The sequence below is a fragment of the Zootoca vivipara genome, chromosome 6 (assembly GCF_965207765.1).
Source record: "Zootoca vivipara chromosome 6, rZooViv2.hap1.1, whole genome shotgun sequence".
Classification (NCBI taxonomy): Eukaryota; Metazoa; Chordata; class Lepidosauria; order Squamata; family Lacertidae; genus Zootoca; species Zootoca vivipara.
This window is the reverse complement of record NC_142589.1, coordinates 68,891,926-68,907,005: the sequence shown is the minus strand read 5'-3', so window position 1 is coordinate 68,907,005 and position 15,080 is coordinate 68,891,926. Positions and strand designations below refer to the sequence as shown.

General features: G+C 44.2%; 1 protein-coding gene across 1 annotated transcript in view; it reads left to right on the top strand.

Moving 5' to 3' along the window:
- LOC118086742 (IgGFc-binding protein) overlaps positions 1-13,034 on the top strand; it is a 33,187-nt gene extending 20,153 nt beyond the window's left edge. The window contains exons 13-20 of the mRNA XM_088671141.1: positions 740-1,338; positions 2,085-2,649; positions 3,842-4,419; positions 5,909-6,479; positions 7,288-7,487; positions 8,077-8,457; positions 10,689-10,975; positions 12,756-13,034. Coding sequence (XP_088527267.1) covers positions 740-1,338; positions 2,085-2,649; positions 3,842-4,419; positions 5,909-6,479; positions 7,288-7,487; positions 8,077-8,457; positions 10,689-10,975; positions 12,756-12,765 — 3,191 coding nt within the window. The 3' untranslated portion in view covers positions 12,766-13,034. The remainder of the gene's footprint in view (positions 1-739; positions 1,339-2,084; positions 2,650-3,841; positions 4,420-5,908; positions 6,480-7,287; positions 7,488-8,076; positions 8,458-10,688; positions 10,976-12,755) is intronic.
- Positions 13,035-15,080: the final 2,046 nt, after the last annotated feature.

Here is a 15,080-nt window from a genome sequence, read left to right as displayed (position 1 = left end):
CACCTATGGCTTAGAGCAACAGTGGTTATTAATATTCCACAGGCCTTCAACTTCCAACCTTCCACAAATATCTGATGCCACACAAAGAGGCAGGGAAAGAAAGCCACAGTGCACAAGATAGCCCACTAAGTGCATGCTTTTTCATTTCTAAAAGCATAAACAAGAGGAAAACCTCGAATGAGATACTCTGTTTGCTTTGTATATCAGCTTGTGGTTGAGAATAGCTGTATCTGAAGCAAACAAATCCATGAACTGCATCACTCCTCTAGCAGCAGAGTTTCGTGAATCTCTTTAGCTATTGAAATGAATAGAACTATGGCTGGACCAAGACATTTTGCTGCCTGAGTCATAAGAACACAATGTCTAGCATCCTGTTTTCACAGCAGCCAACCAAATGCCCATAGAAAATTCACAAGCAACCCATGAGTGCAACAGAACTCTCCCTACTTCAGAGTCCCAGCAAAGGGTATTCAAAGGCATTCTGTCTCCCACAGTGAAGGTAGAACATAGCAACCTATTCGCCATGAATTTGTTTAATCCTATTATTGTTTAATCCAGCTGACCGTGTGATTGCTGGACCTTATGTTATCCTGGGAAAAGGATAGTATCTTTTATGTAAGTGTATTTTTCAACTCCCAGTGTTCCTGCACATACAATATCAGCAACAAGAGCTCTTGCGAAGTTGAGACTTCGGCATGTTTTATCAGTTCTTCAATTCCTGCTATTTTCCTCCTTACAGCCTTGCCGTGCCCTCAGAATAGCCACTATGAGTTCTGTGGCAATGCCTGCCCCGCCAGCTGCTCTGACCGCACGGCTCCCTCTTTCTGCACGCAGCCATGCGTGGAAGCCTGCCAGTGCAACAATGGCTACGTCCTCAGCGTCGACAAGTGTGTGCCTGTTGGGAGCTGTGGCTGCACCTACAATGGGCTCTACTACAAACCCGGAGAGGAGTTCTGGGCTGATGAAACCTGTGGTTTCCGCTGCACGTGTGACCCCACCCTGGGCATCGCGGTGTGCAAACCAGCTGGCTGCAAAGACAGTGAGCAGTGCACTGTGGTCAATGGAGTCCGGGGCTGTTATCCTGTAAGCACCGCTACTTGCTCAGCAACCGGGGACCCTCACTATACGACCTTTGATGGGAAGAAATATGACTTCATGGGCACCTGTGTCTACCAGCTGGCTGGGCTCTGCTCTAAGGACCCGACTCTCAGGCCTTTCACTGTCAATGTGGAGAACAACATCCGAGGCAACCCAAAGGTGTCTTACACCAAAGTGGTGACTTTGAAGGTCTATGATGTAACCATGATCATGAGCCAGGAGCATCCACGCAGGATTCAGGTATTGACACAGGAAATTGATGCATGGGGAGGTTCTTTGCATCCTTTCAGGACCCCTTGGGAGGGTGGCTGAGGCTCTTGGAATAAAAAAAATTCCTTCAGTAGCACCTTAAAGACCAACTAAGTTTATATTTTGGTATGAGCTTTCGTGTGCATGCACACTTCTTCAGATATCTGAAGAAGGAATTTTTTTATTTTGAAGGAATTTTTTTATTTTGCTTCGACTCAGACCAACACGGCTACCTACCTGTAACTAGCTCTTGGAATAGTTTCTGTATCTTTGGACATTGTAGCTTTAACTACCTGGGCTCTTCTTATGCAGGGTATAGGCTACGTAAAGTACAGATGTTGCACAGCTACAATCATAATTCATGGTTGGTTATATGGTTGGTTATATGCAGCTGATGCCCCACTCAGGACTGTCAGATGCAGCTCCTGAAGATGGAACTAGGGAAAGGTGGTTTTAGGTCAGTGAGAGCAGGACCCCCAGCTGCTCAGCAACAGTGAGTTAACCTGCTTTTACTCTGAAAGAGTGCTTTAACAATCAATCCCTCTTCACAGAGAACTCTGAGTATAGGGGTTCCCTAACAACTTTCAGCACACTTTGCAAACTATGGCTTCCAGGGTCCTTTGGGAGAAGCCACAATTGTTCAATGTGCTATCATACTGCTTGATATGCATGGTGTGAATGTAGCCTCCCATTAGATATGGCTTTACGGTAACAATTCCTGTTGCATCACATTCCAGGTCAATGGTGTCTTTGTGAACCTTCCTTTCTACCATGAAGACAAGATAAAAGCTTACATCAGTGGGAATGAGGGCGTCATCAAGACTGATTTTGGCCTGACGGTAGCCTTTGACTGGAACACCAATGCCAAAGTCACTGTACCCAGTACATACGCCAATGCCGTTTGTGGCCTCTGCGGCAACAACAACTTGAACCCCAATGATGACTTGACCATGAAGGATGGGAGTCATGCATCCAGCATCTCCCAATTTGCGGAGAGCTGGAAAGTGGGAGAGGCCCCTGGGTGCACACCGGGTTGCACCACCGATTGCCCGCCATGTGGAGAGGCACAGAAAGAAACCTACAAGGGCGACCAGTACTGTGGCATCCTCATCAAAAAGGATGGGCCATTCTGGCGATGCCATGATGTCCTTGACCCAACACCCTACTTCACAGATTGTGTCTTTGACACCTGCCAGTATCACGGTCAGCATAAAATTCTGTGCGATGCCATCAGCGTCTACGTGGCAGCATGTCAGGCTCTGGAAGTTGAGATTGAAGAATGGAGATCAAACTCTTTCTGCAGTAAGTGTTGCCTCTTGAAGCTTCCTAAGCATAGGAACATAGGAAGCAGCTGATGTCAAGTCACGTCATCTATTGTTGACACTGACTGGCATTGGTTCTCCAGGATCTCAGTCAGGGACTTTCCCCAGTCATACCTGAGGCTGCTGAGGGTTGAACCAGCTGTTATTTGCATGAAAAGCACGTGATCCACCACTGACCTCCCCAATAGTGTTCAGCTTTAGGGATGTGCATGAGTTGAAGGGAAGTGTTGCATAAACTTGACATTCATCAAATTTTGGAATGTGAGGTTTGCAGTTGGATTCTTTTCTCCCTAAATGTATTTCAGCATTCATCAGAGTATTTGAATAGGTACCAGATCATTGTATAAAGGCAAATAGTAACAGGCTTCTCTCTCTTCCTCAGCAGAGACAAGGTCTTAACTCTTAGGGTCTGTTATTCAATGTTAGTCAGAGTACACCAGTTGAAATGAATGAACATGACTAACTTAGCTTTATTAATTTCAATGGCTCTATAATGAGTAAAATTTAGTTGGATACAGCCCACAATGCTTAAGATTTTTATTTTTTAAAAAATACCCTTGGATTTTGAAAGACCAGTTGGACCAGTCAGCAACATCCATGACTTGACACATACAGGTCACATCAGAGCTCAGATCCCCCTGAAAAATTCAGTCTGAATCCAAACTGCATATAACAATTCTGACATTAGATGTAAAGCGTTTTGCATTTACTGATCTCCACATTCAGATTGAACATTTAAGTGTCAAATTCATTTCAACCCTGGTAATTCAAGTAGCGGGGGTTCACATTTTTCCAAATTTAAATGTTGATCCTGGAGAGGGGCAGGGAAGCAGTATCATTCTTAGTCTGAACCATCAAGGCATTTAAAATGCTGTAACTTCTCTTAACAGGCTTAGTTTTGAATTTATTCAGCAATTTCAAGTGCTGCAGGACAAAGTGATATGATAATGATGATGATGATCAATGAGATACTTCTATATTCTCAAACTATTCCATTAATGGATTTAAATATGAATTCAGATGACAACCTTCACTAAAAACTAACCAGTAGATGGCACTGCATAAATAGAATAGGCAAAAGAGTCCGGCAGACCTCTTCTATTCCATGTCTCTGAAACAACCTCTGTGCTAGCTTGAAGTTCTCCACAGTCTGTTTTTGTCCTTTCTTTCAGGCCCTGCCTGCTCACCCAACTCTTACTACGAGCTCTGCGGAAACGGCTGCCCTGCCACTTGTCATGGTCTCTCGGCTCCCGATGGCTGTGAGATGTCCTGCAAAGAAGGATGCTATTGCAATCCAGGGTTTATCTTGAGTGGGGACCAGTGCGTCTCCATTGGCGATTGTGGCTGTGAGCACCAGGGCAACTACTACAAGAAGGGCGAGGTTTTCTACCCTGGTTCCTCTTGCCAGGAACGATGCCAATGTGCAGAAAATGGAGTTGTCAAATGCCTGGACTTCTCCTGTGGGCCCCATGAGGAGTGTAGGGTGAAGGACGGTGTCCAAGGCTGTCATCCTATAGGGTCTGGCACATGCAGTTTGGCCGCAGGCTCCCACTACCTAACTTTTGATGGACGGGCCTACGACTTCCAGGGAACCTGCACTTATACTTTAGCTAAAGTCCACAGTGTGGGTTCTCAGCTGGCAAACTTCTCAGTGTTGGTGGAGAATGAAAAGTCTTTTACCAAGATGCTTGTGGTCTCTTGTCATGGATATACTGTTGTTATTGAGAGGGCAATAAAGTGGAAAGTCAAGGTAAGTTCTGTTCTGGGTTTAGGCTCTTTGAAGTAGAAATGCCAGCAAAGTTCACTAGCAGTTTCTACAATTGCAGGAGTCCCTGGGAGAACGTTGTCTCCCAATGTCCACTGCACCCCATTTTACAATCTGGGTTTGTCTCAATTTCTCATTTTCCCCCAATATTAAATTCAATTCTCCATTTTTCTCTGCAGCAGCCTGTTATATATATGTTTTTAAAAAATAAAACATGATTTTGAAATAAAACATGCAAGTGATAAGGGAACTGTATAGGAAATGTAGGGTGTGTTGATTTCATTTTTTTAGGGAGTTTAGGGGGGTCCACTAGGAAAACAAGCAAGCTGCTTGGATCTTAGACTAGGATAAAGCTGCTGGAAACTAGCCCTGATTTCTCCACCCACTTGTGTGTAGGTTGAACTGATGAGTGCTAGAGCCAGTGTGGTGTAGTGGGCAAGAGCGGTAGCCTCGTAATCTGGGGAACATGGTTCACGTCTCCACATGCAACTGCTGGGTGACCTTGGGCTAGTCACACTTCTCTGAAGTCTCTCAACCTCACCCACCTCTGCTGTGGGGGAGGAGGGGAAAGGAGATTGTTAGCCACTTTGAGACTCCTTCGGGTAGTGATAAAGCGGGATATCAAATCCAAACTCTTCTTCTTCTACTGGCTCAGAGTCCTTTTTGAAGCATTTATTTTCATGCATCCCAAGTCCCCTCCCAGCTGTACAGCAACTACCAGAGAGTAAGACCCACTGGCAACACTGCAGGGCTGTTGTGTTGCAATTGACTACCAAAGGGGTGGGAGAGGCTTTGCCACAGTGGGTGCATGAGCTTTGCGCATACGTCCATGCAATTGTGGAATAGTTGTGGAATTCAGCTCCAATGAGATCAGGCAAGCGTCATCCCTTGATCCCCTTTGACCATGATCTTTAAGTCTTTAGCAACTAACAAATTATGATTTGCCCTGTAGTAATGGTATTGTGTGGTCTGCCTCTGAGATATTAGTTGTGCTGGTATTTATTGTATGTTTTATGCTTGCTTTTGTCTTTTTGAAGGAAATTGATATTTAAAATGGTTTTAATATTATATCTTACAGGGTATATCCTAATACATTTCTATCTACTCTGCAAAAAAAGCCTCTGGATTTGGTGCTTGAATCCACTTGAATGGCACAAACCTAAATTTCTGCTGTGTGTTTGAATCCTTCCAGTGGAATATTGGGAGTCTAGAGGAACCCTTAATTTGTAAACTGCCTTGGGAGGCATTCTATTATTATTATTATTATTATTATTATTATTATTATTATTATTATTATTATTATTTAGAATTTATATACTGCCCTATACACACAGGTCTCAGGGCGGTTCACAGAATAAAATCAGAATATAAAACCACAAAATACATTCTTTGCCTGAAATAGTGGTATATAAATCCATTAAATTCTGACAATTTTAAACTGTGTCCATGGTCACCTTCTCTGTGGTTAATGCAGGTGGGTGGAGAGCTCTATACGCTGCCCATGAGGACAAAGGATGGGAAACTCTGGGCCAACCAGGAAGGCAACAATATCATTCTCCAGTCCAGCTTGGGTCTCCAAGTCCTTTTTGACACCTCCTCTTATGTACTGGTGTCTGTCCCCAGTATCTATCAGGGATTTGTCAGTGGCCTATGTGGCAATTTCAATAAGGACAAGACTGATGACTTTACTCTACCCACGGGGGAAAGAACCCAGAATGTGGAAGAGTTTGGGGCCTCTTGGAAGGTTCCCATTGATGGTGCCAGATGCTCCGATGGTTGTGGAGATAAATGCCCCGTCTGTGATGCAGCCAAGACAGCGCCATACCGACCCGAGAGTTCCTGCGGAATGATCCAAGCCAAATCCGGCCCCTTCAGGAACTGTCACTCCTTGGTAGACCCTGCTGAATACTTCAACCACTGTCTGTATGACATGTGTGCAGCCAATGGTGCAGGAGAAACTCTCTGCAGAAGCATCCAGGCTTATGTAGCTGCATGTCAGGCTGCAGGAGTCACAATTGGAGCCTGGAGAACAAACAACTTCTGCCGTAAGTTTGTATAGGAATCTGCAGTTATTGTTATTTATTATTATTATTTTAAATTTCTATACCACCCTTCAGCCGAGGATCACAGGGTGGTTTAGAATATAAAAACACAAGAATATGTAACATAGTAACCAATAACAGCAATACTGCCCCCACCCGTTTAAAAGGCCACCGTTTAATTAGTCAAAGGCCTATGTCTTCTAATCTTCTCTCCCCACCAAACACTCCTTATGTTAATGCTCCAGGTTATAATGACTTGATCTCTCTCTTTTTCTCATCCATCTATCCATCCTGTTATATTGGCCAACATGGATACTTCAGTAGTATCGGTATTTAGATCCCACAGAACACAAGCTATTTCTTTAAAATTAAATAAATAAAAAGCTAATCTCTCCAGCCTCTGTTTGTGAAGATGTGTTGCCTATAGAAAATGCTTTCACCTTCGACATTTAGATCAGGGTGGGGAACCTCCAGCCTGCAGGTCAAATTAGGTCCACCAACCCCACTTCCCATTTGGCCCGTGAGGCCATTTTGGTCAAGCCACCTTTGCCTACCCTACATATACAAAATCAGGTGTGGGGCAGGCATAGGTGGGGCTTCGGTGGGTATGGGTGGGCAAGTTTCCACAAATTTTAAAAATGGAGTAGGTCTTTTATTGAACTTCTATTTTATTTTGCCCGTATCATACACCCCAATGAATACAGGTGATCTCCCCCGCCCCGTAACTTAAGAATGCTTAGCTAATGCTCCATATGTGTCTGGACCATCGCTGCCTCCTTTCATCAATTGTCTCCTTTCCTTTCCTTTTCAGCTCTCACTTGCCCATCCAACAGCCACTACGAGTTGTGTACAAAGACCTGTGATTTCACCTGCACCAGCTTATCCACTCCAGGCCGGTGCACAAAACAATGCTTTGAAGGTTGCCAGTGTGATTACGGCTACCTGTTTGATGGTGACAAGTGTGTGGCAGTGGGGAACTGTGGCTGTGCGCATGATGGGCGCTACATCAAGGTAAGTACAATGAAAGTGGCTGTGTCCATGAATAACACTCTAAGCTAGCTTGTCTTGCCTCCTTAGGATGGCTGCTCATGCATTGGCCGCCAGAAAATGAAGACACGTCTGTGGCACCTTCTCATGCTCACTCTAGGGTCACATAGAGTAGGCGAGGAGAAAGGGTTGCTGAAAAAGGGAAAGGGTGCAGAGTGATGGAGAGAGAATGAGACAAGTCGGGGAGAACCTCTGGACCAGCAAAGCTGATGGAGCAGAGCACAAAGGGACATAGGGAAACTAGTGCAATATATGAAGGGAGAACATGGCATAGTCAGGGTTGAAATTGGTTTAATGCTAATGCAAGTAAATGTGACCTCTTTTAATATCTATTTTATCATCTGTTTATCATTTATGTAGCATTGGCATACCCTTATGGATATAGTTGTACAGCAGCATGTTTTAAGTACTTTGGTTCCATAAATACACATTTTGAATGTTTGCTTGCAAGCGGAATTCTAGTAGCAATCATATATAATTGTGCATTTTAATTTTTAATTTAACTGCTCTTTTCTTATCTCCCTCTCCCTTTTGTGCGTTATAAATCTTCCAGGCTGGCGAGACAGTTGTTTTTGAAGGTTGCTCAACCAACTGCACTTGTCGCCCAATAGGCCAACTGGTCTGTGCGGGAACTAGCTGCCAGTTAGGAGAGATTTGTGCCCTCCACAATGGTGTGCGTGGTTGCAGGGGACAGGAAGGCGAGTGCGTCATTGTCCCTGGAGCACGGTTGACCTCCTTTGATGGTGTCTCTGGGGGAATCCTTCACGAAGGAGCTTACGAAGTGGCTTCCCTTTGCAATGAAAACGACCTCTTTTGGTTCAGGATCATAGCAGTGGTCAAGAAATGCAACGAAATGGATTTGCCATCAGTGTCGATGATACATGTATTTTTCCAAAGGATGCTTATCACTGTAAAAACAAACAAAGAGACCTGGGTAAGTTCTGAAGGCAGGATCTGGGGCCATCTCCTGTGTAGGTCATACATAATAAACATTATTGACTTCAGCCCATTGAGTTCAGTAGGTCTGCTCAGAGAAGATGCTAGCTGGAGACAATCCATTATTTAATTACAGGTAGGTAGCCGTGTTGGTCTGAGTCGAAGCAAAATAAAAAAATTCCTTCAGTAGCACCTTAAAGACCAACTAAGTTTTTATTTTGGTATGAGCTTTCGTGTGCATGCACACTTCGTCAGATAGTGCATATGTGTATCTGACGAAGTGTGCATGCACACGAAAGCTCATACCAAAATAAAAACTTAGTTGGTCTTTAAGGTGCTACTGAAGGCATTATTTAATTGTTTGTTTATTTTCTGCATTTATGTAGTGACATTTCATTAACATTCTCTAGGTCAGTGTTTCTCAACCTTTCTTGGGCCACGGCACACTTGTTCCGTGAAAAAAATCACGAGGCACACCACCATTAAAAAAGTTTTAAAAAGTTTTAAAATTTAACTCTGTGCCGCCCTATATTATAATTATGACTGTAAGAAACACTTGCCAGGCTCGTTTGCACTGAGCTTTGGGAAAGAGGAGGATAAATATTGCTTTCCGGCGGGTGAGTGTCGTTTATTGGCGGCCGCCAGGCACGTGACAATGCAAATCGCCCTTCTCGTCGCCGCACGTCACGGCACACCAGCCAGCGTCTCGCGGCACACTAGTGTGCTGCGGAACAGTGGTTGAGAAACGCTGCTCTAGGTAGCTTACAATATAGAGGTAAAGAAAACAAATAAAAGTAAAAAAAAAACATAACACCAATAACTACGTAAGACAGCAAAAAACAGAAAGTTAGCGTAAATCACCTTCCATGGTAATTACCTCGCCCGTGGTCTCTCCTTGCTTTGGGGGTGGCAATACAGCTCCTTGTCAAGGGTCCAAGGGAGCCTAGGTATGCCTCTGGCCCTGGTCTAAAACAGAAGTGGAAAATCTGGGACCCAGGAACAAGATGTCATCCAGGCCTCTTGGTGTGGCCCTTAGTACTCTCTCCAGGCTACCCCCCATAGCCAGGCCACACCCCTCACTGGTCTGCTCCATTCCATTCCCATTTGTGCTTTTGCTTGGTTGAAATGTGCCTCTGAGCTGTGATTCTACCTCTTGCTCAGCTGGGCGAATGGTAGAAAGGTTAGCATTGTTTAAAAGACTTACTTTTGTGTGGCTGCCATGTATCCTACCGTACAAAGGTAAGAATTGCATGCATTGATCTGCCCACTTTATTCCTATGGCACTGCCTGTCACGTAGCTCCCAGAATGCTGCCATGAAAGAATATGGCCCCAGAAAAGCATTCCTCTCTCTAAAGGATTATGAGTAATGGACAATATGAGGACAGATAGAGGGGGTGGTGGTTCAGGGCCCGGCTATCAAGAAGTAGACAGTGGTGGAACAAACCAGCAGTAAAAGCAAAGACTGAAAAGGGTACTGTGTTATGTGGAGGAAAATTGTCCCGGGGGGTTCAAGTATGGAGGCTCACACCAAATTCCCAAATTGGTTAGACTTTAATCAGTTGCAAGAAAGAAAAATGACCAGATAAGAAAATAGGCTGTGCTCTTGGAATGATGCTCTAGTCCACCAAACACACACACACACACACACACACACACACACACACACACACAGGCTTGCCTTTCATGTTGTTTGTGCCCAGTGTGTGATAATCAGTTACATAGCTTCTGAACTTGGAGTAGTTTTGGATATGATGAAGCAGTAGGAATATGCAAGCTGTCTCTGCATTCCTCTTCACCAAGGGTGAGGAACCTCAAGTCCGGGAGCCAAATGCAGCCCTTCAGGCCTCTCCTTTTGGCCCTTGGGACTTTCCCTAGGACACACCTCTTACCACCTCTGCTCTATATCTCGTCACGTGCTTTTGCCTGACTGGGATGTTTTCTTGAACTGTGATAATGTTTTTGCTTGCCTGGATGGATGGAGGGTGGAATGCTGTTTGTCCGTGCCTGTGCAGAAACCTCTGGGTTTTGTGAGGCTGGAAGGTAACCTCCTATACAACAGTAACAGTCCACCTATTACTCCATCCTTTGGCTTCTGGTCTCGCCCACCAGTGGCATGTGGCCCCCAGAAAGTTGTCCATCAGGGAATGCGGCCCTCGAGCTGAAAAAGGGTCCGCCCCTTACTCTAACCATTAACACAACACCTTTCACCCTCCTTTTTTGAATTTCAGGTCAATGGGCACCAAGTGACGCTCCCGGCAATGGTATCTGCAGGTGTCTCCATAAGCCTCTCTCAGGATGGTGTTGTGATTAATTTGGCCTCCGATGTAAAAGTTCTCCTCAGAGCCTGCGGGGAAATGACAGTGGAAGTCAGCGAAAGCCTGGAAGGAAAACTCTGTGCCTCCTGTGGCAACTTCAATGGAAATGGTATTGATGACCTGAAGCTGCCCAATGGGAACGTAGCAGGAAATATTGCTGAGGTCATTGATGCCTGGAAGGCCAAGGACTTCACTAGCTGGTGAGTGGCTCTGGGGAGGTTTTTGCCTAAAGAGGATAAAAGGAGTACTTTACTATTCAATCCTCTTAGGGACTGAGGAGTTGTTCAAGAAGTCTCCACATCATGGATTAAACATAGCCTGCTCTGAAGCCCCCAACCCATATTGCAAGTTGGAACATGGCTGCCCTGGAACCTGTCTCCCAGACAAATCTCCTGAAGTGGTCTGCTACTTGTCTCTTTGTTCTGAGTTGCATCTAACATTAGACATTTCCAAAGCAGACTCACTGAAATTAACGGATATTACTCCGTCCAGCTCCGAGGGCCTTCTGTTGGTTCCCTCACTGTGAGGGAACCAGGCAGAGGGCCTTCTCAGTAGTGGTGCCCACCATATGGAACACCCTCCCATCAGATGTCAAGGAAATAAACAATTATCTGACTTTTAGAAGACATCTGAAGGCAGCCCTGTTTAGGGAAGTTTTTATTGTTTGATGTTTTATTGTGTTTTTAATATTCTGTTGGGAGCCGCCCAGAGTTGCTGGGGAAACCCAGCCAGATGGGTGGGATATAAATAATACATCATCATCATCATCATCATCATCATCATCATCATCTTAGGGACATGAATTCCAATAATTCTACTCTGGCTAGAATTTAGTTGGCTATAATCCAATGCTTCGCTAACTGGTCCCAGGGCAGAAATACAGCAATAAAACAACAGCAAACTGTTTAAGCGATACTCATATATATGAAAACATCCTTTAAAAATTTAAGATCAACTAGCAACAGAGAAACAACTTCTATCTGAGTGGCCTGTGACAGTTTTGAGTTCTCAGCTCCCTCTCAGATGCCAGGCTGAATACAGTCATACCTCGGTTTAAGTACAGTTTGGTTTGAGTACTTTCAGTTTAAGTACTCTGTGGACCTGTCTGGAATGGATTAATCCACTTTCCTTTACTTTAAATGGGAAAGTTACAGGTAGGTAGCCGTGTTGGTCTGAGTAGAAGCAAAATAAAAAAAATCCTTCAGTAGCACCTTAAAGACCAACTAAGTTTATATTTTGGTATGAGCTTTCGTGTGCATGCACACTTCTTCAGATACCAGTGTGCATGCACACGAAAGCTCATACCAAAATATAAACTTAGTTGGTCTTTAAGGTGCTACTGAAGGAATTTTTTTATTTTAAATGGGAAAGTTTGCTTCAGGTTAAGTACAGACTTCCGGAACCAATTGTGTACTTAAACCGAGGTACCACTGTAGTTGCATCTTCACCAACTGATGAAAAGTCAGCAGCGTCAGAGCTGTGGGGAAAGCTGCACATGATATGGGGGAGGGATCTGTGTGCTCCATCAGCACATGGGGGGAAGACATCTCCCCACCACCACAACCAATACAAAGTCCCTTGGACCAGGATGTCATCGGTCGGTCCCTATCCTATTCATAGCCACACATTAGTTGCTGTGCTTGCTTAGGGTTCCAAGCTACTAGGATTTCTTTTTCTTTTTAAAGAAAAAAATATGTAAAACAATGTCCAGGACAGGAGGACATGGCAGTTAATGCCACAGAGTTCTTCCTTCAGACAAGCTGGCTGGCTGGCTAGCAGTCAGTTGTTCCCTATAGAGTCAGCAACTAGCATCTGGCAGTAGTCAGCAGATTGTAAAACCAGAAGGATGAGTTACATTCAGAGAGTAAACTGAGCCATTACTATTCAATAAAATTCTACAGTTGCATGGGAAGTATTGGGAAGTTTCTCCCTGAGACATAAACAAGATCATATTGACTTCTTCAAAATTTTCTATTCCAGTGATGTCTGATCCAAAGCGAGCGACTCTCTCTGCTGCTTAACTGTCAGCATCAACTATTTGCATCTGAGCTGGGAGCAAAACTGTTCTGCATAGAGTATTCCCTGGCTTCACATCTTCGTGTTTTTCAACCTGCTATCTGATTGCCAAATAAAATGATGACACTTTTTCCTAAGAATCAATAAATCTTCTTTTTTTGGAAAGCTTTTCTACACTGACTTCACTTTGTCTGCATGATTTTAATTCAGTAGATATGCAAATAAATAGGATGGGTGGTGGGAAACTCTGATGGCTATGTTCAAGCAAGGAGGCAAGGAAGCCATCTTCTTCAGCCTTAGGTCTCCAGATGTTTCACTACAACTCTCATCATCCCTGACCAAAGGCTAAGAGGGCTGGGGACGATGAGAGTTATAGTCCAACAACATCTGGGAACCTAGACAAACAATGTTTGAGAGGCAAAAAGTGTTGAATTTTGAACTAGGCTCCAGTCAGTGCTCAGTCCCTTGCAATCTTATGGGAGCGGGTAGGGAAAAGTTGAAAGAGAGAAATCAGCAGGTGAGAGAGGGGGCTTACTTTCCCCTCTCTGTGGCTCCTGCCCTGGCTGCTTGTAATTGATTATGTCCTCAGGCTGGGCTCAAAAACAACAGCATGCCCAGTGGGGTGGGGGACAAAGGGTAGTGTCAGTGTGTGTGTGTGTGTGTGTGTGTGTGTGTTAAATTCAATTCACATTTAAAGGCGAATCTACCTAACTCATACATCCTGAAACAAAATGCAAGCTAAAACATCCATCAAAATTTCCACTTCTCCAAATTTTGCAGGGCAATTCTCAAACCAAGTAAAGTGTACAAAATGGCATATCAGCGTGCATTAAAATGCATATGCTTGCCAAAAAGCATACATTGCTTACAAAAAGGGTATATTAGGAGAAATTCACACTGAAATGGCGATTTAAAAAAAAATGCAAACTGAAGACGGAATGTGTAGAGCTGACGATAGATTGCAAAAATGAGAGAGAGAGAGAGAGAGAGAGAGAGAGAGAGAGAGAGAGAGAGAGAGAGAGAGAGAGAGAGAGAAATAGACAGGGAGAGTTGCACATTCTTATCTAGTATGTAGGATTTGCAGGGCTTAGTGGGCAGACTTGGTGGCAAATGCAAGTTTGGGATAGCCTTTGTACTTTTTCATATCTGAATCCATTTCCATTTCTGCAAAATGAGTTCTGCCCTATTTTACAAGGCTACTGTCAATATTCCTTAGAAACCCACCATAAAACAAAATGCCTTCCATATAGACATAATTTATTTGCACAAATACTTGCACAAATATTTGCATGATGGTTGAAGCAGGAATCCTGGGCTGGGCGTAGGGGTGGAGTCTCAAAATATCAGTTTCAGTAATCAAGCTGGTAATAACTCTTATTCCCTGGTTATTGCCTTTAACCAAGAGAAAATACAAGGAACTACTAGCTCTCAGACTATGATTTAACTGCTATCATCCTAAATATTTTGTCTGAACCTTAAAAATGACAAAAAGGATAAAGGTGCTGTGCCTTTTGTTCCACTTGACAAGGACTGGGAAACAGACGGATGCTTCTCTGTTTCTCTCTTTAGCCCTTAGGACTCTTCTCAGTATTTTGTTCCATATGTTGGCAAAGCCACTTACATAAAGCAGATAGAGTCCAGAGATAAATCCTGGTAACACCTTCCTGAACAAACTGGACAAAATATATAATTCGAGGAGAAAGGTACAGAGAGGATTTCTCTTTTAGGACAGGTCTTGTACACAGCAAGGGTAGATTCAACTTAATACTCACGGGAAAGTTCCCACAGCCACTCAGAGAAACTGCTATCTCACTAATTGGGATTGATTTGAGTTGATTTGGGATTCTGTCAAATTGGGTTGAAGCACACAAGTCCATCTGGGTCAAAATGGGGGGGGGAGTGGGTGAAATTCCTCCTGAAACTCAGTAATGATGGATAAAGGATCAGCTCATCAGAGAGCAGATGGGGAACCACCACAGAAAAGGCCCTGTCACAAGTCAATGCCAATCAGGCAAACCCTACTGGTGGCATGATCAATAAGACCTCTCCTACAAACTGTAGGGTTTGAGAGCCTACTCTTCTATGATAATAGTGCCCAAAAGCCCATTCCACACCTCCCCCCCTCCCACGCTTCCACCCCAGACCCTGGTAATAGCAGCTCTCTCTATCTCTCCCACTTGCTCCCTCTGATGCAGGTGCACAATGCCTTTTATTGATTTTCACCATCCACCTCAAGGCTCAGTCCCTTGACAGGAGAGCCACGTAACTTGTGACCACCCACACTGTCTA